The sequence below is a fragment of the Pollachius pollachius genome (genome assembly GCF_949987615.1).
Source record: "Pollachius pollachius genome assembly, chromosome: 5".
NCBI lineage: Eukaryota > Metazoa > Chordata > Actinopteri > Gadiformes > Gadidae > Pollachius > Pollachius pollachius.
The window spans coordinates 29,315,048-29,339,324 of record NC_136938.1 but is presented as its reverse complement, the minus strand read 5'-3'; the positions used below and the strand labels follow the sequence as shown (position 1 = coordinate 29,339,324).

Below are 24,277 nucleotides of genomic sequence, written 5' to 3'. Positions count from 1 at the left end.
GTACGGACTTTGGTTGGAGCGCGCCGAGTTCATACTGTGTGTGCGTGTGCGTGTGCGTGTGTGTGTGTGTGTGTGTGTGTGTGTGTGTGTGTGTGTGTGTGTGTGTGTCAAACTAAAGTTGATATTTGACCGTTGCATAGTTTCAGTTCGCCGCTCACTCATGAATCAGTCCTAAAGGTAAGTATACGAGTCCTACCTTGAACGTCTCCCGGGGTCCGGTAAGAAGAAGGTTTATTCCACTTCGTCCGGTTCACCGATCGGTCTGTTAGCCGCCGGTACCGACAGCTCGGGGAGAGGAGAACTCCATGTGAGAGTCTAAACTCTAAGGACTGAATGAATAAAGAAATATAATATAAATATAGAGAAATATAAGGAGATGGCGCTGGAAGCGACGAGGTAGAGAGCGAATAGAACAAAATAACAAAAAGAACAAGAGAAACAGCGAGAAAGAGCCGCGCGTTGAACCCGATCTGAGCGGTAACTCGACCGGGCGACAGACACCGAGCATCGCCGGTCTGGGGGGCGGGCTGGAGCTGAGGGGAGGAGAGGGGGATAGAGGGTAGAGGGGGAGGGGGGGAGGTAGAGACGAGGGGAGAGGGGGCGCCGAGGGGGGGGGGGAGGGGGGGGACACAGCTGGTGGTCGGAAGCAGATGTGCGGCCAGCGGCCGCACATCTGCAAGTTGATAAAGAGAAAAGAGAGAAAGGGATGTGAACACAATTCCTATTTCAGTGATCATTGTGGTGAACTGCTTAACAAATGAATGGTTCTGGCTGTATGAAATGTGACGTTATCACAGCTCTGTCTTTTCACAAAAAAGACTAAATAAAAAAAAGTGTGAAACATGCTTGATAGTAACTCAAATAAAAAAAACAGAAGAAGAAGAATGCTCCAATTGATGTGGACGGTTTAGTTACGTGGGGATCAAAGGGATAATTGAAGTCTTCGGGTCTTGAACCCACAGCTTCACTGAGTAGAACACACCGCCGCCTGCCCTTTAAACAGACTGCCACCATACATTCTCTCTCTCTCTCTCTCTCTCTCTCTCTGCCCCGCCCACTTTCCCTATTCCGGAAATGATGACCTCCCTGAAAAATTAATGGCCATCGCCATGACAACCGCCCTATACACACACATGCATGTGCACACACACAACCTGGATGATCATGGCAACAGTGGCAAGGAGACAAACTGACAGCCTATCCCCCCAGACCTGTCCCGACCCGTCTCCCCCCCAGGGAGGAGACACCAGCCTGCATGAGACACCAGCCTCAGGGTGGAGACACCAGCCTGCTGTAGGTTGGAGACACCAGCCTCAGGGAGGAGAAACCATTAGGGAGCAGAGACAAGCGACAAGAGACAAGACCTTTATGCCTCTCCATGTTTAGGTAACTTAGGAAGCTTGGCTGTCGGAGGTGGAGGAGGGAGGTCACCTCCACCAGCCTGGAGCCCGGGTCCAGGCCTCGGGTCCTCCAAGAGCCTCCTTGAGGCCCCCTGTTCCAGAGTCTCCATGAGGCAGCCTGTTCCAGGGCCTCCTTGAGGCGGCCTGTTCCAGGGCCTCCTTGAGGCCACCTGTTCCAGGGCCTCCTTGAGGCCGCCTGTTCCAGGGCCTCCTTGAGGCCACCTGTTCCAGGGCCTCCTTCAGGCCACCTGTTCCAGGCCCTCCTTGAGGCCGCCTGTACCAGGGCCTCCTTGAGGCCACCTGTTCCAGGGCCTCCTTCAGGCCACCTGTTCCAGGCCCTCCTTGAGGCCGCCTGTTCCAGGGCCTCCTTGAGGCCGCCTGCTCCAGAGCCTCACCTCCAGCCAGTCGACTCCATCAGGAGCTTCAGTTTTTCCCAGAGCATCAAGCTTCAGCTTGATGCTCTGGGACTCTTACCGGTATTCATGGTGAACTGAACGTACCTCCCACCGTGACGCACGCTAAAGAATTGTTGAAATGGAGTCAACATATTATTTTATTTCTGCACGTGAGGAACGGTAGGAGGAGGAAGCCTTCGCAGCCCAAGAGGGGAGGCTAATGATGTGCTCCAGATCTGCAGACATAATGAATGCAATAGAGAGGGGGGATTTGGAAGTTATGCACGGGCATACAGCGCATACAATAGATACACAGGGCCTCTAGGGTGAGGAAGTATGTTTCTAATTACATGATCGTTATGCAGTGAGCTAGCTGTGCCCTCATGTCATAAAAATGGAAAACAAGACTTATTCTTATTCTTTCTGTACCAGGAGATCAGCCAGAGAGAGGTTTGTACCATACATTCATATCCACTGCTGTGCTGCAGCACATTTGTAACCTTTTTCTCGCGGCTCGGACCAAACAAGGACTTCAGAAGATCCGTTGGTCTCTTTGAAGTGGCTTCATGTCTTCACCCTGCTTGGAGGCAGAGGAAATAACTGATCTTTTTACAAACTGCATTAGCATCTTCTTATTAGTCAGAATTGTTTCAGAGCAGCCAATTAGAAAGTCTGTGGGAGCATAATCTAAATGGGGACCTTGCAATTAGCAGCAGGAAGTGCCCCCAGCAGAACGCGGCCGTCCACGCTTCCTCTGAACCTCTTAGACCCTCGCTGCTGCTGTAAACAAACAATTACAGCGCGGACCGTAGAGCGGAGCGTAGAGCGTAGAGCAGAGCGTAGAGCGGACCGTAGAGCGTAGAGCAGAGCGTAGAGCGGAGCGTAGAGCGGAGCGTAGAGCAGAGCGTAGAGCGGAGCGTAGAGCGGAGCGGAGCGTAGAGCAGAGCGTATACCGTAGAGCGGACCGTAGAGCGGAGTGTAGAGCGGAGCGTAGAGCAGAGCGTAGAGCGGACTGTAGAGCGTACAGCAAAGCGTAGAGCGTAGAGCCGACCGTGGAGCGGAGAGCGTAGAGCCCTCGTTTTGTTACACTCATCTGCCGTGTTGTCTTAGTGCATGTGAACACACACAGTCAGACATGCACACCACCTGGGAATACACAAATACACAGCTCTAAGGAGGATGACACAGTTGATATCTTTACGCATATGCAGGAATGTGTGTGTGTGTGTGCATCCATGTGTGTGTATTTCTGTGTTTTGGTCTGCTGAGGGTGCACACAGGGCGTTAGACTGCCATCTTGACCTGTGAGACGTAACCCAATCAGGGAACTGCTTACATAAGCAGGAATCAAATCATAATAACAGGATGTTGAGCAGCTCCAGTCTTTGAAAGCCCACTCCCTTAATCACACATTCTGTGAACTGTTCAGAAGCCATATTGGAATATCCAGTATAACGTCCCCCTGCCAGTGGCTTGTCTGAACAGTGATCGATAAACACAGCGCCTCCCCACCACCAATAAATCAGCCCAGATCAGAGTTCCATGTCTCCCTTAAGACCCCCACTGCCTACCACCATGAAATGCTCTCTTCATGACCACCATGAAGACCTCTTCTCATGAAGACCTCTCCTCATGAACCCTGAAGAGGAATTCAATCGTAGATCAGCCAGAGGGATATTGAAAAGAAAAAGGCTATAAAGGGCTGAAGATATAAAGATGAGACGTTGTTACACAGCAGAATGACCTCCTATTGTCTTTCTTCTACACTACAGGTTCACTGTATGTATATATATATATATATATATATATATATATAATTAAATATCCATATCTCTCCCCCCCCCCCCCCGGCTCTGCTGCATGATGGATGGAGGAGGGATTAGAACGGACCTTACAGTGTGTGTGTGTGTGGTGGAAGACCCTGTTACCATGGCGACAAATTAGGTCATTTTCATTGCCTCTAGTGGCTTCATGCTGGATCTCCAGTGACGTAGTGGCTGTGGTGGGCTCAGCGATGGGACAGTTTAAGAGGTTTGATTTGAGGGTCGTCTCTTATAAATCCATCATGCCTGTCAATCACAGGTGTGTGAAACGCAATACAGAAGGGATGTGGGAGAGATTGATATCTCCCTCTCGTCCACCTCCTATCAATACAGAAGGGATGGGAGAGAGATGGATATCTCCCTCTTGTCCACCTCCTATGTCAACCCCAGCTCCTCTAAGGATGAGTAACATTAGCAACAATCCACCAGAAGGTGATCAACCGATGAAAACATCAGTGAACCAGGAAATGTTCAGTCTGGAAGAAGAGGAGGAATGAGTTCACTACTGGCTGGCTGCTGCCCAAAGTCAGAGGATAGAGAGAACAGAAGTGTCCTTCGTCTCCCGAAGGGGTGCAGCCCATTCTGAAGGTGTGAGGAGAGAATGGAACCGGGGAGACGTGCCAGACACAGAACACACCCTGCATGTCCACCGCCTGGTGGACATGCAGTCCCCTCCACACAGCTCACAAGAAGGAACAGATCCCATGTTTACCTGCCCCCCCCTCCCCATCCCCCGCCCTGATCCAAAGTAGGGCAGAATGTAGGGCACGCCCAAGAAATGTAGGGCCGGAGAAGCGGATAAAAGAACTGTGGCTGCCGAGTCGCACTTGGTGCAATGTCCACACACACACACAGACACACACTTTAATTTGGGTTTTCCTGCAGGTTTGTATTGATTCTGTTTCCAGGCTGCTGACATCAGACCTTGTGTTCTCAACATGTTAACATTACCGGTTCGTACCAGTTTGGTACGGGGAGGGTTGGCCTACTTCCAGTGGACCGTGCCCCCTTGGCTGCTCGTCACCAGGGCGTCGCCCCTCCGAGCCCCCATTCATCACAGAGACCCCGCATGTCATGACGTTCTGAAGGTCCTGAAGGCTCTTGAAGGTCCCTGAAGGTCTGTGAAGGTGCCTGGAGGTCTGAGAGGGTGCCTGGAGGTCTGCTAGGGTGCCTGGAGGTCTGTGAGGGTGCCTGGAGGTCTGAGGGGTCCCTGGAGGTCTGAGACGGTGCCTGGAGGTCTGAGAGGGGGCCTGGAGGTCTGTGAAGGTCCTGCCTGAAGGTCACTGCAGGTCCTGCCTGGAGGTCATTGAAGGTCCCTGGAGGTCATTGAAGGTCCCTGGAGGTCTGTGAGGGGGCCTGGAGGTCGGTGAAGGTCCTGCCTGAAGGTCCCTGGAGGTCTGTTAAGGTCACCCCTGAACCACAGGACAGGGCTGACAGAAGCTCATCCCTGAGATGAACTCCCCCTTCTTAGGTCAATGAAAACTTAAAGACAAATACGACCAAATGATTGTAAATTGTAACCTCTGTGTAGGACTGCCCGTGAGAGCATCAAGGTGAGTTAAACGAGACGAATCATTCGGAAAAGGGTCAGATCGTCCCTAACGTAACGAGTCCCCGATGTTGAATAAGGATGCAGTGCCATCTAGTGGACATCCACAGAACAACGTTATTATAACATGATGAATTACATCAGCATGGTGACCTTTCAGTTCTGAATGATACAAGCAGGGGCGCTGCCAGGAATTTTGGGCCCTATGAAAGATTCTAATTTTGGGCCCCCCCACCCCCCCCCCCCCAACATCTATCGACTGTTTTTTCAAAAACAAAAAACATTTCAAGACATTTAAAAAAAAAAAAAAAAGGCAATAATATATTATATTATTAATTGCCATCCGCGGGCCGTGGGCCGTGCTGCGTTGGGCTGGGCCCTTAGAATCAGCACCACTTTTCCCCGCCAGGCAGCGCCCCTGGATACAAGGGAGAGTTCATTTACACATCTGATGCTTATGAATGCACATCAAGAAAGGCAAAGAACCAAAGTCAAATGGTTTTATTAAAATGATCTCAAGAGGCCTTCAAACCACTTGAATGAAGATGACCTCATGTCATTCACACACACTTTTAACCTGTCCAACAAAAAACACTCTTCCAGAACCTTTTGAAAACCAAACAAATAGAAATAAAGCTATAAGAAAATATGACATCTTAAATATCTCAGTAGTAATCTAATTTATAAATAGATTTTTCTTTGTGGTGATCACCATTATATACAATCAATGCAGAGATCCCAGCAGAAGCAGTTTCATCACTTAATCGGATCAACAATCAAACACCCAAATTCACATCTCACTGTAGTGTTTCCCCAAATTAACGAACCCTCTTAATACAACCAATCAAATACATAATCACATTAATACCAATGATCCATCCAGTGAGCTTAGCTTCAACAAAACCATGTGATGTCAGAGCATAAAGAATTGTATAAATACATTTAACGCAATCATCATGTAAATCCAGTAACCTTACTAAATACAAAGAAAAGCCATTTAACCTTGTTACACGTCCTTCTCTCGCTAGACATCGTATAGTTAGACGTCTCCTGAGACTGTACCGTTTAGGGAGTCGTTACCAACGTCATTAGAGAAACAACTCCACAGCCAAGAGCCCTTTAAAGGGGGCACATTGTGTGAGTGTATATGTGTGTGTGTGTCTGTCTGTCTGTCAGTGTGTTAGGGGGTACTTTGTGTGTGTGTGTGTGTGTTTAGTGCTTCGGGGCTGATAATACACTGGAACATACGGAGTGCATAGATTCTCTGGTCAGCAGCAGCAGCGATGGATTATGTGCAATATGAAGGAGGCAGGCCGGCCCCCCACAGAGACAAGGGCCTTAGAGCCTACGGACCTTAGGGTCTTATGGCCTTAGAGCCTACGGACCTTAGGGTCTTATGGCCTTAGAGCCTACGGACCTTAAGGTCTTATGGCCTTAGAGCCTACGGACCTTAGGGTCTTATGGCCTGGGGTCTTGGAGTCTTAGGAATTAATAGGCTAGAGCCTTAGGGTCTAAGGTCCTTAGGACCTTAGGGTCTTAGGGCCTTAGGGTCTACAGCCTAGGGCCTTAGGGTATTATGGCCTTGGGGCCTAGGGTCTTGGAGTCTAAGGGCCTAGGTCCTTTGGACCTTAGGGTCTTAGGGCCTTAGAGCCTAAGGTCCCAGGGCCCTAAGGCTGTGAAGCGCTGAGGCCCCAAGGCCATAAGACCCTAAGGCGATAAGGCTGTAAGGCCAAAGGCTCTTAGCGCTAGGCTCTAAGGCCTTAGGCTCTAAGGCCCCAGGCTTTAAGACCCTAGGCTCTAAGGCCCTAGGACCTAAGGTTCTAGGGCCTGTAGCCCTAAGCTTGACTTAAGAAAAACAAGGTGTCCAAGTCGTCATGTTACCATAACAGATGGAATCAGCGAGTCGTCATGTTACCATAACAGATGGAATCAGCGAGTCGTCATGTTACCATAACAGATGGAATCAGCGAGTCGTCATGTTACCATAACAGATGGAATCAGCGAGTCTTTCTGCTTCTCTTTCTAATTCCTGGTTTCCTAGAGGCTCTCTGGATGTGGTGACGTCCTGGTGCCCCGCCCCTAGAGGGCGCCAGAGGCCCCAGAGGGCCCTAGAGGGCGCCAGAGGCCCCAGAGGGCCCTAGAGGGCGCCAGAGAGGCACATGAGGAGCAGCGCGTGCAGCAGGAGCAGGTAGGCCAGGAAGGCGTGTCTGGAGCGGGCGCGGCCCGTCAGCAGCTTGGAGCAGTACAGGCTCCTCCCACGCAGCCAGCGGCGGCAGGCCAGGACACTCCCCTTCACCTGGACAGACAGACAGACAGACAGACAGACAGACAGACAGACAGACAGACAGACACCTGGCCTTTAGGAGTGCTATAAGTAATGGTGAATGTTGTAACCCTTTTCTCCCTTTAGCCGTCCCCTGGGGCCCGGTGTGTCTCTAGACCCCCCCGGGGGCTACGTCCCCTGGGGCCCGGTGTGTCTCTAGACCCCCCCGGGGGCTACGTCCCCTGGGGCCCGGTGTGTCTCTAGACCCCCCCGGGGGGTACGTCCCCTGGGGGCCGGTGTGTCTCCACCTACCCTGCGTGTGAGGAGCGGCTGTCCCGGGCTGAGGGCGAGGGCCTCCCAGCCCTCCTCGCCCTCCAGCTGGATGGTGAAGTCCCTCTGGGCCGCGGGGGCGGGGCCACTGGGGGCCAGGCTGCAGCACACATCACACAGGTCACCATGACGACACCATCACACAGGTCACCATGACGACACCATCGCACAGGTCACCATGACGACACCATCGCACAGGTCACCATGACAACACCATCGCACAGGTCACCATGACGACACCATCGCACAGGTCACCATGACGACACCATCGCGCAGGTCACCATGACGACACCATCAACAGCTCCATCATCACACACATCACATACGTCACTCAAGGGGGGAAGAAAGAGAGAGAGAGACAGATTTAGAGAGACAGACAGACCTCTTTGCTCTCTCCTCTGCATGACTGAGAGATTCTTCTGCCGCCTCTCTTCTGTTCCGCTCCTCAGACAGAGTCTGCTCCACCTCCAGCAGCCTGACACACACACACACACACACACCGTTTTATCCACACTATGTCATTTAGCTTTTTGAATCGATTTGGGCGTATGGAGTCTTTAATCCAGACACACACACGGGGCTGTTGGCCCAGACCAGTGGTCTCACCGTAGGCCATCACTAAGTTTCCATGTGATCTCCGTCACACAGGCCTCACCTCTCCCGGAGTAGAGACGCCTCGCTGGTTTCCATGGTGATGGAGTGGCTGCTCTTCTCCTGCGGCGCACCGGGGGCCACCTGGGCGCACACTGACCCCAGCTGGTGAGGAGAGGAACTACACGTTGAGTCATTAACCCAGTGTCTCAACACTGACCCCAGCTGGTGAGGAGAGGAACTACACGTTGAGTCATTAACCCAGTGTCTCAACACTGACCCCAGCTGGTGAGGAGAGGAACTACACGTTGAGTCATTAACCCAGTGTCTCAACACTGACCCCAGCTGGTGAGGAGAGGAACTACACGTTGAGTCATTAACCCAGTGTCTCAACACTGACCCCAGCTGGTGAGGAGAGGAACTACACGTTGAGTCATTAACCCAGTGTCTCAACACTGACCCCAGCTGGTGAGGAGAGGAACTACACGTTGAGTGATTTACCCAGTGTCTCAACACTGACCCCAGCTGGTGAGGAGAGGAACTACACGTTGAGTCATTAACCCAGTGTCTCAACACTGACCCCAGCTGGTGAGGAGAGGAACTACATGTTGAGTCCCACCGGAGAGGAGTTCAACACATATTGAGGTTCTTATTTACATTCTGCAGTTTTAAAACGTTGTGCATTAAAGTGGAGATTGAGCTGATTTAAACACATTCCACCTTAGCTAAGGATTTAGGGTTTGGGTCTCCTTTAGATACAACACACACACACACACACACACACACACACACACACACACACACACACACACACACACACACACACACACACACACACACACACACACACACACACACACACACACACACACACACACACACACACACAGACACACACACAGTAAAGCTCATGTTTCCTCTGCGGTGGTCCTGCCGAGCCTCACCGGGGCGCTCTGGGCCTCCAGCCACTGGCAGCGGAGCTGGGAGTCACGCAGCGACTGGGAGACGGCTCTGAGCTGGGCGGCCAGAGCGCCCTGCTGCTCCTGGGCCTGGAGGAGCTGCAAGAGAACACACACACATTAACCCTGCTCCTCCTGGAGGAGAACACACGCACACACATTAACCCTGCTCCTCCTGGAGAAGAACACACACACACACACATTAACCCTGCTCCTCCTGGAGGAGAACACACACACACATTAACCCTGCTCCTCCTGGAGGAGAACACACACACACACATTAACCCTGCTCCTCCTGGAGAAGAACACACACACACACACATTAACCCTGCTCCTCCTGGAGGAGAACACACACACACACATTAACCCTGCTCCTCCTGGAGGAGAACACACACACAAACATTAACCCTGCTCCTCCTGGAGGAGAACACATCATCAACAGAGAGCCCTGCTCCTGGAGGAGGACACATCATCAACAGAGAGCCCTGCTCCTCCTGGAGGAGAACACATCATCAACAGAGAGCCCTGCTCCTCCTGGAGGAGAACACATCATCAACAGAGAGGCCTGCTCCTGGAGGAGGACACATCATCAACAGAGAGCCCTGCTCCTCCTGGAAGAGAACACATCATCAACAGAGAGCCCTGGTCCTCCTGGAGGAGAACACATCATCAACAGAGAGCCCTGCTCCTCCTGGAGGAGAACACATCATCAACAGAGAGCCCTGCTCCTCCTGGAGGAGGACACATCATCAACAGAGAGCCCTGGTCCTCCTGGAGGAGGACACATCATCAACAGAGAGCCCTGCTCCTCCTGGAGGAGAACACATCATCAACAGAGAGCCCTGCTCCTCCTGGAGGAGAACACATCATCAACAGAGAGCCCTGCTCCTCCTGGAGGAGAACACATCATCAACAGAGAGCCCTGCTCCTCCTGGAGGAGAACACATCATCAACAGAGAGCCCTGCTCCTCCTGGAGGAGAACACATCATCAACAGAGAGCCCTGCTCCTGGAGGAGGACACATCATCAACAGAGAGCCCTGCTCCTCCTGGAGGAGAACACATCATCAACAGAGAGCCCTGCTCCTCCTGGAGGAGAACACATCATCAACAGAGAGGCCTGCTCCTGGAGGAGGACACATCATCAACAGAGAGCCCTGCTCCTCCTGGAAGAGAACACATCATCAACAGAGAGCCCTGGTCCTCCTGGAGGAGAACACATCATCAACAGAGAGCCCTGCTCCTCCTGGAGGAGAACACATCATCAACAGAGAGCCCTGCTCCTCCTGGAGGAGGACACATCATCAACAGAGAGCCCTGGTCCTCCTGGAGGAGGACACATCATCAACAGAGAGCCCTGCTCCTCCTGGAGGAGAACACATCATCAACAGAGAGCCCTGCTCCTCCTGGAGGAGAACACATCATCAACAGAGAGCCCTGCTCCTCCTGGAGGAGAACACATCATCAACAGAGAGCCCTGCTCCTCCTGGAGGAGAACATATCATCAACAGAGAGCCCTGCTCCTCCTGGAGGAGAACACATCATCAACAGAGAGCCCTGCTCCTGGAGGAGAACACATCATCAACAGAGAGCCCTGCTCCTGGAGGAGAACACATCATCAACAGAGAGCCCTGCTCCTCCTGGAGGAGAACACATCATCAACAGAGAGCCCTGCTCCTCCTGGAGGAGAACACATCATCAACAGAGAGCCCTGCTCCTCCTGGAGGAGAACACATCATCAACAGAGAGCCCTGCTCCTCCTGGAGGAGAACACATCATCAACAGAGAGCCCTGCTCCTCCTGGAGGAGAACACGTCATCAACAGAGTGGCTCTCCTCCTGGAGGAGAACACATCATCAACAGAGTGGCTCTCCTCCAGGAGGAGAGCCACTCTGTCAGACAGACCCTTCAGACCTTCCGGCAGCACGCCTCCACCCTACACACCCTGAAGGACCAGGGTCTGCCTCCACCCATTCCAGCAGCTCTACCTTGTGGTTGAGCTGCTGGGAGTACTGGTCCCTCGGTCTGTGTACCTTGTGGTTGAGCTGCTGGGAGTACTGGTCCCTCTGCTGGATCTCCACCAGACATCGCTGCAGTTCTCGGTGGATCTGGATCCTCTCGGCCTGCAGCTGCTTCACCTCCTGCTGCCTCCCTCCCAGCGCCTCCTGCTGCCTCCCTCCCAGCGCCTCCTGCTGCCTCCCTCCCAGCAGCTCCAGCGTCTCCTGCAGGAGGACATCTGACCGGTGTAGCCCATGTCTCGGTACCATTGGCACCATATATATCATAGATGTTATCATTGTCAGTAGGGACAGGGGACCCCTACCTTGAGGGGCTGTGTGGGGTTCGCCCCGTTGGCCTCCTGGTTCTGCCTCAGGGCTTCGCTCTGCAGCCCGCTGGTTTCAGACCTACAACAGAACAGGCCTTTCAACACACTTGGGACCCGCGGAATACAGAAGACATTACCTTTAAGAGTTTTGAAACGCCATCCGCATCTAGGTTTAAATATATGGCCAATAGATATTTCTTGAAATGTATATTTCTCAAAACCAGATTACCTCATCTCAGCGAGCTGGAGTTGGGAGCTGCGTAGGTCCTGCTCTGTGAGACATCTGCAGGCCTGCTCCTCCTCCAAGGCCTTTTGGAGATCAAGAACCTTCAGACGGACCTCCTGCAACCAACCAGAGGAACACCTTTAGGGGTCTGGCAACAGACATCCAATGGAGGAAAGAGTGAACAGCGACTGAATTGAGACCCATATCTCTTTAGTCATTTGTTTCAAATGAACAAAATAGATGTATTAAATGAAACACCATGCAAGTCAAAGCAGTGGCATGAAGAAGCTATGCGACTCCAACCCTTCATGCGGAAAGAAAAATGCACAGCCAATGGCCCAGAGAAAAGACAAGACAAGCAATGGAATCACAGCCACCAACTTACCAGCCCGTCCCTCTCATTTTGGAAGGTTTCAATACGGCTTCCATTTGGTTCGTCCGGCCCATAGGAAACGACTGCCCCTGAGATCGCCCCTTGCCCTCTCTTTGCCCCCACCAGCTCGCCCATCAGCCTCTCCCGGTCATTCTGGAGACTGGCCATGGACTTGGAGAAGGCGGACATCTGCTTACTGAAGGTGTTGTTCTCCAGGCTGACTCTCTTCAGCTCGCCTTCCTTCTCCGAAAGAGCTTTGGAGAGCTCATCCACCAAAGTGTTGAGCTCCGATTGCGTGTTATTGCTGCTCAAGGCGTTCACCTTGTGAACAAGGACGTACTTCTCTTTGGCTAACACAGCTAGCTCAGAGGCAGCATCCTGGAGGCCGTGCTCAGCCTTGGTCAGGGAGGCCTGAGTCTCTCGGAGTTCTTGGTCATATCTCTTCTGCAGGGTTTTAAAGTCCTCGATAAGCACGTCGCGATCATTCTGCAAAGCAGCCATGGCTTTTCCCAGGGACTCATTCTTGGCAGTTAAATCTTTGCTTTGACTGTGGGAGTTTGATAAAAGCTGTTCTGTTTGAAGCAAATCTCTGGCCAGTTCCTGCACCCTTTGATCTGCGGTTTCTCGCTCATTTCTCATCAGCTGCACCTCTCGCTCGAACGTGTCCAACTCACTGTTGTATTTATCCTCGGCTTCGGACAGTTTTTTGTCAGTGTCACTTTCGAGCTGCTGAAGTTTATTCTTCAACTTGTCTGTTAAGATTTTCTGGGCAGAAAGTCTTTGCTGTATGCCATTACATTCACTGGCTTTTGAGGCCACAACCTGCTGCAAATCGCTAATCACCTTTCCTTCATTGGTCTCGGCTCTCTGCTTTTTCAGGGCCAATAATTCTGTTTCCTGATTTGAGAGCTGAGATTTAAGATTAGATGACTCTGCTCTTAATGACTTGCTTGTTTCCTGTTCAGTTTGAAGTTCTAATATAGAGTCTCTGTGCTGCTTTTCTTCAACAGCTCTTTGGATCTCTAGATTTTTTATCATATCTTGCTGCCTTTTGAGCATTTCCTTTAACTGGTTGTCCTTGAGTGACAGCACTTGATTCAAGTCCTCCCTATAGCGAACCAACTGCGCCCTGAGCATGGCGTTTTCAGAGTTCAGGTCATCCATCTGATGCAGAAGTTTCCTTATTTCATGTTTCATTCCTTTGGTTGCACTGAGGTCCCCATTGGCAGAGTCATCTCTGTCTCTTAGCGCCAACTGATTCTTCTCCTCTAGCATTCTGTACTCAGATATCAACCGCTCCCTCTCCGTCTGCAATGATATCATGGAGTTCCTGAATGAAGCCATTTTCTCATCAACACTCTCTTTCTCTTGAGTCAACCTGTCCAGTTTCAGCTGCAGACTTCTCACCGTGTTCTCAAGCCTCCTGGTCTCTTTGTCAGCCCGGTCCCTTTCAGAATATAAAGACGTGACCCGGTCCTCATAGCCTGCTATTTGAGCACGATGATTGGCTTGGAGTTGTTCTAGATAGCCTGACATCTGGCCATCTCTGCACGATAACAAGGAGGAGATCTCTGCATCTTTATTCTGTAGAAGCTTTTTCAGCTGAAGAGAGATTGTCTCTTGCTTCTCAAAGTCAGCCTTAAATGTGTCTTTCTCAGACTGGAATGTGTAAAGCTGTGCCTCCAGATCAGAGCTAATCTTTTCCAGTTGTTGGATACTGAGTAGCCTTTGGGATCCAACATCTTCCTTGTCGGCAAGATCTCTGTTCAGTTTGCTCTTGTCCTGTTCTAGCCGTTCAACTTGAGCATTAAGTTTGGTTAGGTGCATGTTCATTATTTCTACTGTTTCATTGAGTTCAGTATTACTGACGCCTAGAACCAAAATTTGACGCTGGTGTGCAGCGGCTGCAACTGAATATTCATTGTTTCCCCTTTCTAGCTTGGAATTTAACATTCGTAACTCGTTGATCTCTCCATCTTTTGTCCTCATGTCCTCAAGAAATTGTTTGATCACAAAGCCTTGCTCCAACAGCTGGCTATCTTTCTCATGCAATGCTTTTTGGAAAATATTGTTCCAATGTTTTGATGCATCTGCCTCATGAGGATCAGACGACATTACCGCCAACTTGGCCATATTAGTATCTGCCTCTCGCCTGAGAGTTGCGTTCTCCAGATCTTTGGAGTCCATTTGCTGTCCCAACTCAATGAGCATTTGAGTTTCTTTTTCCTTTAACCCCTGAAGTTCATCTATTCTTCTCAGTAGAACTGCTTCACGCTCCATGTACATGCTTTCTGGAATGTTTTCATGCGTGACCTGATGTACTGCCTTTTTACTTTTCTCAGCCATTTCCAGAACTAGCAGTTCTTTTTCACTTTGAAGTCTCCTGACGCTTTCATTAGCCTTCTGGAGAAGTCTTTTGTATGTCATCTGCTCCTGTTCAAGGACTTCACTTCTGTCTTCTAAATATGAACCTTTCTCTGAACGGTTCTTCAGTTCTTTTTTCAGCTGTTCACATCCAGCTTGTGAGGCTTTCAAGGCCTTTTCCAAGTCCAAAAATCGTTCCTGGTATTTGATACAGTCTTGTTGGAGCTGATTCACTTCTTGGTGCTTTTCCTTGAGCAGCTCCTGAAGTTCCCTTTTGATGCTTTTAGAGCCTACACTGCCTCTCTGAGCTGTTTTGAGTTTTTCTTCAAATTCTTTGACTAATCGTAATTGTTGTTGCTCCTTTTCTTGGCATACCTGAGTCACATTTTTCTTACTAACATCTAGTTGGCAGGATAGCTGCTTATTTTGAGTTTGCAAAACATTGACTGACTCGGTCAATTCGGCTATTCTTTCGGAGTTCTTGAGAAGCATATTTTCCAAATATTCATTTTCATTTTTTACCTTTTCAGAAATCTCTTGAACATTTTCCAGTTCCTCTTGCAAAATAGATTTGTCATCCTCCAATATTCTGACCTTCTCATGAAGGCAGATCATCTCTTGGCTGTGGTCATTACAATTATCTTGGAGTTCTTTTATTCTGTTATCCTTGTCTCCCAAATACAATTCATGTTCATTCTCAATTTGGGAGATTTTTGCCAAAAGACTCTGTTTCTCCTTTTGCAACAAGTTATTAATTTGCTGTTGACCCCCAAATTCAGTATTCTGAGTCTGAATCTGGACAGCAAGTGAATTGTTTAAACCAAGTGCTTCATCAAGTTTAAATTGCATGTTTTCGAAGGACTTGGCCTCAAACTGAAACTTTTCTAATAAGGATTTGGCTTCCTTAAGCTCTTCTGACATTTTGATCTTCTCTGATTTAACCTCTGTAAGCTCTTCTTCTCTAATCTTTGCAGACTCTTGGAGGCTCCTGATTATTTCCTCTAATTGCTGAATTTTAACGGTCAAATCAATATTGAATTCACGTTTTTGATCAAATTCAAGCAATTGCTTCCTAATGTTCTGATTCTCCTTCTCCAACTCATCAATCATGTTCTGCTTTGCTTTAGCAAATTTGCGCATTTTTTCTTTAATTCTAACATTTTCCTCTCCAACATCTCGAGCCTGCATTTCTAAGCCCTCCCGCTCAGATTCAAGTTGATGAAATTGTACGAGTGCCTCTTGCCTCTCTCTTGACCCCCCATCCAAAAGCAGTCTCATCTTATCCATTTCACTACTTACATTTTCATAAGCTTGGAAAAGAGACTCATAGTCTTGCTTGAGCTCTGAATGTTTAGACTTCCATTCAGATAGTTCCTCTGTTTGAGAATCTTTAAGTGACTCAAGCTGGCATGAAAATGCTTGCTTTTGTTGTGTGATATTTTCAATGGTCCGCTTAAGGCTTTCACAGGCCGCTGATAGATTGTGGTTATCATTTAGAATGCGATCAACTTCTGCAATGAGCCTGTCCTTCTCAGTGCCTAGGTAAGACACCACATTTTCAATGTCTGTATTTTGTTGTTTTAGGTTTCCCACTGTCGACTCTAATGATAACGTTTTGCCCACCTCTTCTTCGTAATTCACCTTCATTGTTTCCAACTGGTCTTTAAGTGTGGAGTTCTGCCTCATGAGGTCCTTCCTGGAGACCAAGGCTGCTTGGAGTTTTCGTGTTAGCAGAGCAGTTTTACTTATATTCTCCTGAACAACATCTTTAGAGAAAACTTGTTCAGACTTCTGAAGCTGATCTACTTGGGTTCTCATTTTCTCCATAGCCAATTCATGGAGATGAATCTGTCGCTGCAGCTGGTGTTCGAGGGAGGCGATGAGTTCTTCCTTTTCTGTAAGCAGAGACTGAGACATGAACAAAGCATTGTCTCTCTCCTTAAGTTTTGCTTCAAGCTGTTCAGGTAATGTTTCCAAAGACTGCACTTCCTCTTTGCAAATAACATCCTGCTGAAGACTGTCCTCTTGTTCAATGGGGATGTTCTGATTACACTGGTCATTAGGTTCCTCCGCCTCACTTAGTTTACCTTTAAACAGTTCAACCTCATTCTGAAGTGTATCAACAAACCTGAAGGCAATTTCTTTTTCTTGTTGCAACAATCCCGTATTCATCTTGCTACTTTCCCCTTCCATACTATATAGTTGTGCCTTTTCAAGCTCCTTAGCAAGGACATATTTTTCCTCATTAAGTTTCAGTTGTGTTTTTGCTAATGCGCTTTGAATATGTTGGATCTCTAAAGATTTTTGAGACACTGACTCAACTGCTGTCTGCAGATTTGCTTTCAACTGGCGTATTTGCTCTAGGAAACCCTTTTTCTCTTCTAGTAATATCATATGCTCATTGGTAATAGCATCTAAACACTGCGGTGTCTCCTCAGCGGCAGCCTGTGACACAACCACCTGGCTTTCGAAGGCTTGGTGTTCATCTATTAATTTGTGTTTCTCTTGCTGACCTGATTTTTCTTCTTGAAGGGCCTGCTGATATTTATCCAACTCTACTATTTGCCCTTTGATCTTCATATGAGCTTCTTCCAAATCTTTCTCAACCAGTTTAAGTTTTAAAAGCAATTCCTGTGTACTGTGTTCAAAGACTAAGAGAGACTCATTTTTACTCCTCACTTCAGATGACATTGTCTCCAATTCTGACCTTAAAGCTTCAAGTTCTGAATGCAAGGTTGAAAGGGATTGGCCTGTGTTATTTTCAGCAAGGGTAATTTTTAGGTCTCTTAAAGTTGTATCTCTCTCTTTAACAAGCTGTTTCAAAATCTCTAATTCCTGAAGGCAAGACACAGAAATGGGACCAATGTTTTCCAGTTCTATGCTCTGATGTTCAAACTTCAACTGGAGATCATCAAGGTCATTGGTCTGCTGAGCATGTTGTTCAAGGAGAGCCTTGAATTCATCCTTCAGTTTAGATAGCTCTTGAACCAACTTATTTTCTTTCTCTTGAGATTTCTTTAATGTTTCTTTACGGGCTATTAAAGCAGCTTGGACCTTTTTCTGCAGCACTACCTTTTCTTGTTTCATCTGTGCAAGTTCATTTTCCAACACGAAAAAGGACTCAGACTTCTGCTTCAAAATATCTTCACTTCTTGACACCTCATACTCAAGACATTGTATTTTTTGCTGAAAGTCATGTCTGCCCTCTTTAGAAGCAAGCTCTTTTTCTGAAATACTGGTCTGCAGTTCCGTGAGGAGGGAGGTCTTTTCATTGAGTCTAAGCAATGTTTCTGCCAAACAATGTTTTTTATCATTCAATGCAGCTTCTAAAGTCTGTATATCTGTCTGGAAACTTCCCACCAGAATATCTTTCTCTCTTTCCAGTAGGGAAATATCATTTTCTTTGTCTAGGATTTTGTTTTCCAGCAGCAAAATATTTTCTTCATACTGTCTTGTTGAAACCTGTTCCTGAGATGTCATTTCTTGCAACCTTTGTTGTAGAACTGATAGCTCTTCTGTGTTTCCATTTTCTTGCTTTTGCTTTTCAAACTGCTCAAGCCTTTTCATTAGATCCTTTCTTAAAAGGAGAGCGGCTTGAAGCTTTTTCTTTATTGCATCTTTATCTTTGGATAGTTTTATATTTTCCGCTTTGACATTATCTTTTTCTTTATTCAGCTCACTATTTTCTGAGATCTTGGATTCGATGTCTTTTTTAGACAGTAAAATATGCTCTTCCAAATGTTGTAACTTATCCTCTTGCTTTTTCATTATGCTTTTGTACTCCAGCTCCACACTTTGCAATTGTTTTTGTAGACTACCATTTTCATCTGCAAGTTTGATTCTTTCATTAGAGGCAGATTCTATCACCTGGGCTATAGCCAGATCTTTGTCCTTCAGCTGCTGGCTGAGCCCGACCAGTAGCTCCTTCTGCTGACTGACCTGAATGCTCATGCATTCAGTTTGTTCAGCCTTTGCTTGCAACTCATGGCACAGAGAGGATTGTTTAGCAATGGCCTCTTTCTCTTTATCACATGCACTGTGGCACTGTGCTTGCAGCTGGTTCACTTCTACTTGTAAGACATTGATCTGTTCGTATGCGGCCTTATGACTCTTCTCCCCTTCTTCAAGCTTATATTGTGCCTTCTGCAGTTGCACTAAAGCTCCATCCAGCTGGCCCTTTAACGATTCTAACTCTAAGAGATTGCGCTCTTGCAGCTCTTTCAATCTGACCTTTAATAACTCTTCTTCGGATGATGCTGCCGATCTCTCAGACATGCTTTTTGACAAAACAGATAGATCACTGTCTGCATCGACTTTGCTTTTTTTCAGTTTTTCCATCTCACTTTGCGCATCTTGCAATACCTGTTGCAAGTGATTGTTCTCAATCTCCTTCTCCTGGACAGAAGCCAATATATTTTCCAGTTGTAGTCTTGATGCTGATGCCTCCAGCTCTTTAGCCTTGAGCTGTTCAGAACCCATTTGGATTGCCGATGCTGCATCTGACAGCTTTGCTTGCAAATTGTCTAACTCTTGTTTCAATGCACTAACTTTAAAATCTTTAGAATGAACTTCACTTTCAACACTTTTCAACTGCTCAAAAAGATCATTTTTATCTTTTGATTCTCTATCTAGAACTAATAGCCACTCTTTCTCAGAATCTTGTAGAATTTGCTCTATCTTATGAATGCTTGATTTTAATTCAAAGATTTCTTGGGCTTTGACACTAACCTCATCTTGGAGCTTCTCCTTTTCGGACTTGGCTTTCTCCATGGTTTCATTCATGCGGCTGGTCAGCTGCTGCAGCTCCTCCTGTGTGGACCTTGTATGTTCAACATGCCTTTGTTCCAGCGTCTCCTTCTCTGCAACAAACGTGTTAATTTCCTCCTTCAAACTAATATTTTCATTATTGATGGAGGTGAGATTGATCTGGTGTTCTTCTCTCAATGAACCGATTTCCTCATGCAGTCTTTTATTTTGCTCCTCCAGCCTCTTAAGTTCAGAAACCAGGTTGGCCATCTGTTTGGTCTGGCCTGTGTACTGGCTGTTTATTGCATGAAGGTCCATTTCTCTCTGCTCAAGGTTTTCTGTCAGCAGATTCATCTGTACTTCTACCTGAACGTGTTTGGATTTCAGACTCTCCATCTCCATTGTCAACAATGATGTGTTTGTTTTGTATCTAGAGACGGCTTCTTCGTTTTGTTTTGACAAACTAGAATTTAGCTCTAGAGTTCCCTGAAGTTCTTCCTTGGTTGACAATAACTCCTTTCTTATAATCTCTACACTACCCTCTGCAGCCTGAAGAGAAGTATTACTGTCATCAAGGAACTTTGAAAGACTTGCTACTTCGCCAGTTCTTATAGTCAGTAGATTTCTGGCAATTTGTATCTCGTCTGAGAGTGCTGCATATTTATCTTGGAGGCTGCTAAAGGCACTTTGCTTCTCTTCTTCAGACTTGCTGAAATGTGCGGACTCTGTGGATAACAGCTGAACCTGACTCTGTAACTGTGATACCAACTCAGTACTCTGCATGAACTGAGCTCTGATAAGGGTTGTCTCTTCTGCTTTTGTTTGCATCTCCTCAAGAGACTTAGTCTGTACTAAAAGAAGGGATTCTTTTTCTTTAATTGTTTCTTTTAGACTTTGGATTTCGGACACGTGTTCTTGGAGACTGTTGTTTAGCTTTGCAAGAGATTCTTGAATGTGTGAAAGCTGCTCTTTCAGGCTTCCACATTCAGTTTCTTTGGCAAACAATTTTGAGTTCAAGTTTTCACTGGCTGCCAATGAAGTCTTCTGAAATTCAAGCATAACGATTTCCTTTTCCTTCACAGTGGCTTTTAACACAGAGGACTCTGAGGTTAGAATGTCAATCTGATTTCTCAGGATTAGAATCAAGTCTTCAAATTGGGTCACTTGTGAACCTAAATTGCAATTTTTATCAACCATTATTTTCATCTGAATCTCTTGATTAGCTAACTGACTGCCAAGTTCGGTGTTCTTTCCCACTGCATCACTCAATTCTCCCTTGATTCTTGCTATGGTCTCTACATTTAAATCAATCTCATTTTGGAGTTTAGTCTTTTCACCAGTGAATTCTGTGTTGGTCAAACAAAGGTCTTTCTCATTCTGTTGCAATACGGCCTCTTTATTTTCAAGAAACTGCTGAAGGTTCTGAATCTGAGTCTGAAGCTGGGTGATGACCAGTGACTTCTGGCTTGTCTGGCCCTCAGTCTCTACAGACTTTGCTTGCAACTGCTGAAGGAAATAACCTTGCTGTTTAAGAGAGTCTTCTTTCTCTTGGACAGTCAAACTAAGACTTTCCCTAATTGAGCATGCCATTTTTAGTTCTTCTGTCAAGTTAGACACCTGGTTTTCCATATCAGAGACTTTCTCTTTGAGATTTGAGACATTTTCAAGTAATTTGGACTGCTCAACCAATGTTTTCCGATGCTCTGAATTTAACACTGCATACTTTTCATTCAGAGCTTGAATATTGTTCCTGAAACGTTCAACCTCTGTTTTCCTATGATTTACTTGATCTACAAGTTGCTGGTTTTCTGTTGAAACAGTTTCAACAGCAGATCTGAGGTTATTGATTTCAATATCTGTCTTTCCTGAATCCTCAGTCATCACACCAAGCTGATTGGTGAGCGATGCCACCAATTCATTCTGCATGTTCAGTTCATCTTTGTGATTTCTAAGGTCATGTGATACATTTCTCAGAAACTGTTCCTTTTCTTCCATTTGTCGATGTAGATCCAAACATTCCTTCCTTAGTGATGCAGCCTCACCCTGCACCTTGGATACAGTATCTTTCTGCAGCATCAACTCTTTCTGAAAAGCAGAACATTCCTCAACTTTCTGCTGATGCATCGTGTCTTTCTCCATCAACCCCGACTTCAGAGCAGAACCTTGTTCTTGAAGAAGAGACAAAGTTTCATTAAGTTGCATCACTTGATTGTTCTGAGCTTCCATGTTAGCACATTGCTCAGAAAAGATGGTTTCCTTTTCAGTCATTGAAAGGTTGAGTTGATTCAATTGTGTTGTCAAACGGTCCAATTGTTCTTGTAAAGCTGCAGCTTCATCTTCCTTCGCCCTTAATGTGTCTGAGAGATTCTTACATTCAGCTGATGTAAGCAGCAAACTTTCAGCATGGGTCTGTTTGTTTTGCTGAAGGACATTGTTTAATTCAACTGTTGCCAATGTAAGATCGTCTTTCTGTTTCAAAAGTCCTTCTATAATTTTTAGATTTTCAGAATGTTGCATTTCGAGCCCTAGAACATTCTCTTGAAGAAAATTCCTCTCAGATACTACTTCAGAGAATGACTGACTCTTCTGTGCCAAATCTTCTTTAAGTTGTTGACTTTCCTCTGAGAGATTGACCACTTCAAGGCTTAAATTTGAGTTTTGCTCAAGAAGCCCCTTTAGTCTTCCATCTAGTTCATATGCTACCTGTAATTGCTGAGCAAGCTCCTTTTCCCTGGTTTCACAAGCAGCACGCAGTTGGTGATTTTGGTCTGTAACTGCTTGGATGTGTCCATGGAAACCAGACATTTCTACTTGTTTATGATCAAGCTCTTTTCTCAGTCCAATGTTCTCGGCATCAAAGTTGTCAAGGCTTGTCTTTGTCTCTGCCTTTTCAGATTCTAACTTTGTGACATTTACCTCAATGGCAGAGAGTTTGTTGGTAAGCGAAGTCACCTTTTTATCGCTCGTAACAAGATTCTCTTTGTAATTCTTACATTCTTGTGTTAAATTTTTCAACACATCATCTTTGTCTGCAATTTGCTGTTGGAGGTTTGAGCACTGTACTCTTAGTGCTTCAAACTCTGCCTGGTCATCTGATATAACAGAGGTCTTTTGGACAATATCATTCTGCAACATGGTGCACTCCTCCTCTTTTTGCGTTAAAAATACTTCTCTCTCAATAAGATCAGACTTCAGGGATAAGTGCTGTTCCTGAAGAAGAGAAAGTGTTTCTGTCAGTTCCCTGTGTTGGTTTTGATGGGTGGTTATCACCACCCTGAGATCAGCAAGGGTCTGTTCTCTCTCCTTGATGCCATTCTGGAGCTCCTCAACCTGAGATGAAACACTTTTAATGTTTTCTTTTAGCAGTGTAACCTCTTTCTCCTTAGTGCTAAGCAATTGGTTGAGATGATCACATTTGTTGGATTTCTCTAGCAGAGTTTCTGAAATGGACTGAGAACTTTGCTCAAGGACTCTGTTCAATTCCTGTGTTTGAACACTCAACCCCTCTTTGTCTCTTTGAAGGACTTGAATCATTTTGCTCTTCTCAGAATTCTGCTTTTCAAAGTCAATAACTTTCATTTGCAGATCCCTCTCAAGTTCAGCAACATTTTTGCTTGTCACCGTTACTTGTGTTTCAAGTCTCTCGTTTTCATCTTTCAGGTGATTAACTTGGTCCTCTAGATTTGAGTTCAGCTGAAGAGCAGATTTCAGTTTTTCACTGAGCTCTTCTACATTCTTCTTTTGTGAATCAAGATCCTCATTCAACTCCTTTAGTTTGCCCTGCAACTGCTGTTTCTCAGCTTTGGCATTTTTTAGGAGGTTCTTGAGTTTGGAGATATTTTCTGATTTACTTTCTAGTTCTTTTCCTAACTTTATATTTTCGGATTCTCTGGCTTGCAATTCGGTGATGAATTTGTGTTTTTCAACTTCAGCTTGTTCGTGGTTATACTTAAGTTGGTCCCCTAAAATTGTTATTGTTTCAACTTTTTCTTGTGTGACCTTTTCCAATTGCTCTTGTCTCCCTAACTGTTCCTTTAGCCGTTCAGACAATTTTTGCATATCAATGTTGTGCTTTGCCACATCTGCTGAGAGATTGTTACGTTCTTCTTTGAGGGATTTGAGTTCTTGGTCAAACACCTGATCTTTATCTAAGAGCTGCTGCTTGAGTTTATCATTGCAAGAATCTTTTTCTTTGAGCTGCATGAGGATTCCTTCTGAATCCTTTTGTAGTGCACAGGCTGACAGGGCCACCTGCTCCTTCAGGGAGGAGATGTGGGTTTCACATCCAACTACGTGACTGTTATGGCTCACAACCTGTTTCTGGAGATCCTCTTTGAGGACCTGAATGTTTTTTCTGTACTCTGCGCCCTGCTTGGCTAGTTCCTCCACCTCTGCCGCTTTCAGCTCTCTGTCCTCCTCAGCCTTGATCAGCTCCGTCTCCGTGCCCTTCAGCTTCTCCACCAACTCTGTGATGTTGAAGTTAAGTGTTTGCTGGTCCGAGTCCTGAGAGTCTCTGAGGATGTGCGCATGACACTGTGCCTCGCTCAGGGCCCTTTCAGTGCAAGCTAGGTCTTCCTCCTTCCCCCTGACCTCCTTCTTCAGGGCTGAGATCTGATCTGTATATTCCAGCATGCTACCGGACAGGGCCGATAACTCCTTTTCCTTGTCGATCAAGATATCTTTCAGATTATCGATTTCCCTCTCACAGCCTTGGAGGTCCTGAATGAGCTGAGCTCGCTCCTCCAAGTGGCTGGTGTTCAGTTTGTCCAGCTCTTCGTTGGTCTGCTCAAGCTCCGTCTGGAAGGTTTCTATGGCAGCTTCTTGTTTCTGAGTCTTGAGTTTAGGAGGGAACAGGAACAGTGGTCAGGGAGGCTACAACAATAACATCAGAACTAAAAACAAGTCTTAAATAATACACATTACTATACATCTT

General features: G+C 46.8%; 1 protein-coding gene across 4 annotated transcripts in view; it reads right to left on the bottom strand.

Annotated features, from left to right (window-relative positions):
• Positions 1-5,653: 5,653 nt before the first annotated feature.
• The window catches only part of LOC307075590 (uncharacterized protein), a 43,158-nt gene continuing 24,534 nt past the window's right edge, over positions 5,654-24,277 (bottom strand). For 3 of the 4 annotated variants that reach the window (XM_079736228.1, XM_079736229.1, XM_079736230.1), the window contains 9 exons: positions 12,247-24,177; positions 11,865-11,977; positions 11,633-11,714; positions 11,343-11,531; positions 9,296-9,409; positions 8,416-8,516; positions 8,143-8,235; positions 7,743-7,860; positions 5,654-7,463 (listed from right to left, as the gene is read on the bottom strand). In XM_079736228.1, the coding sequence (XP_079592354.1) occupies positions 7,305-7,463; positions 7,743-7,860; positions 8,143-8,235; positions 8,416-8,516; positions 9,296-9,409; positions 11,343-11,531; positions 11,633-11,714; positions 11,865-11,977; positions 12,247-24,177 (12,900 nt within the window). In that variant the 3' untranslated portion in view covers positions 5,654-7,304. The remainder of the gene's footprint in view (positions 7,464-7,742; positions 7,861-8,142; positions 8,236-8,415; positions 8,517-9,295; positions 9,410-11,342; positions 11,532-11,632; positions 11,715-11,864; positions 11,978-12,246; positions 24,178-24,277) is intronic. The other variant, XM_079736231.1, reaches the window with a different exon arrangement.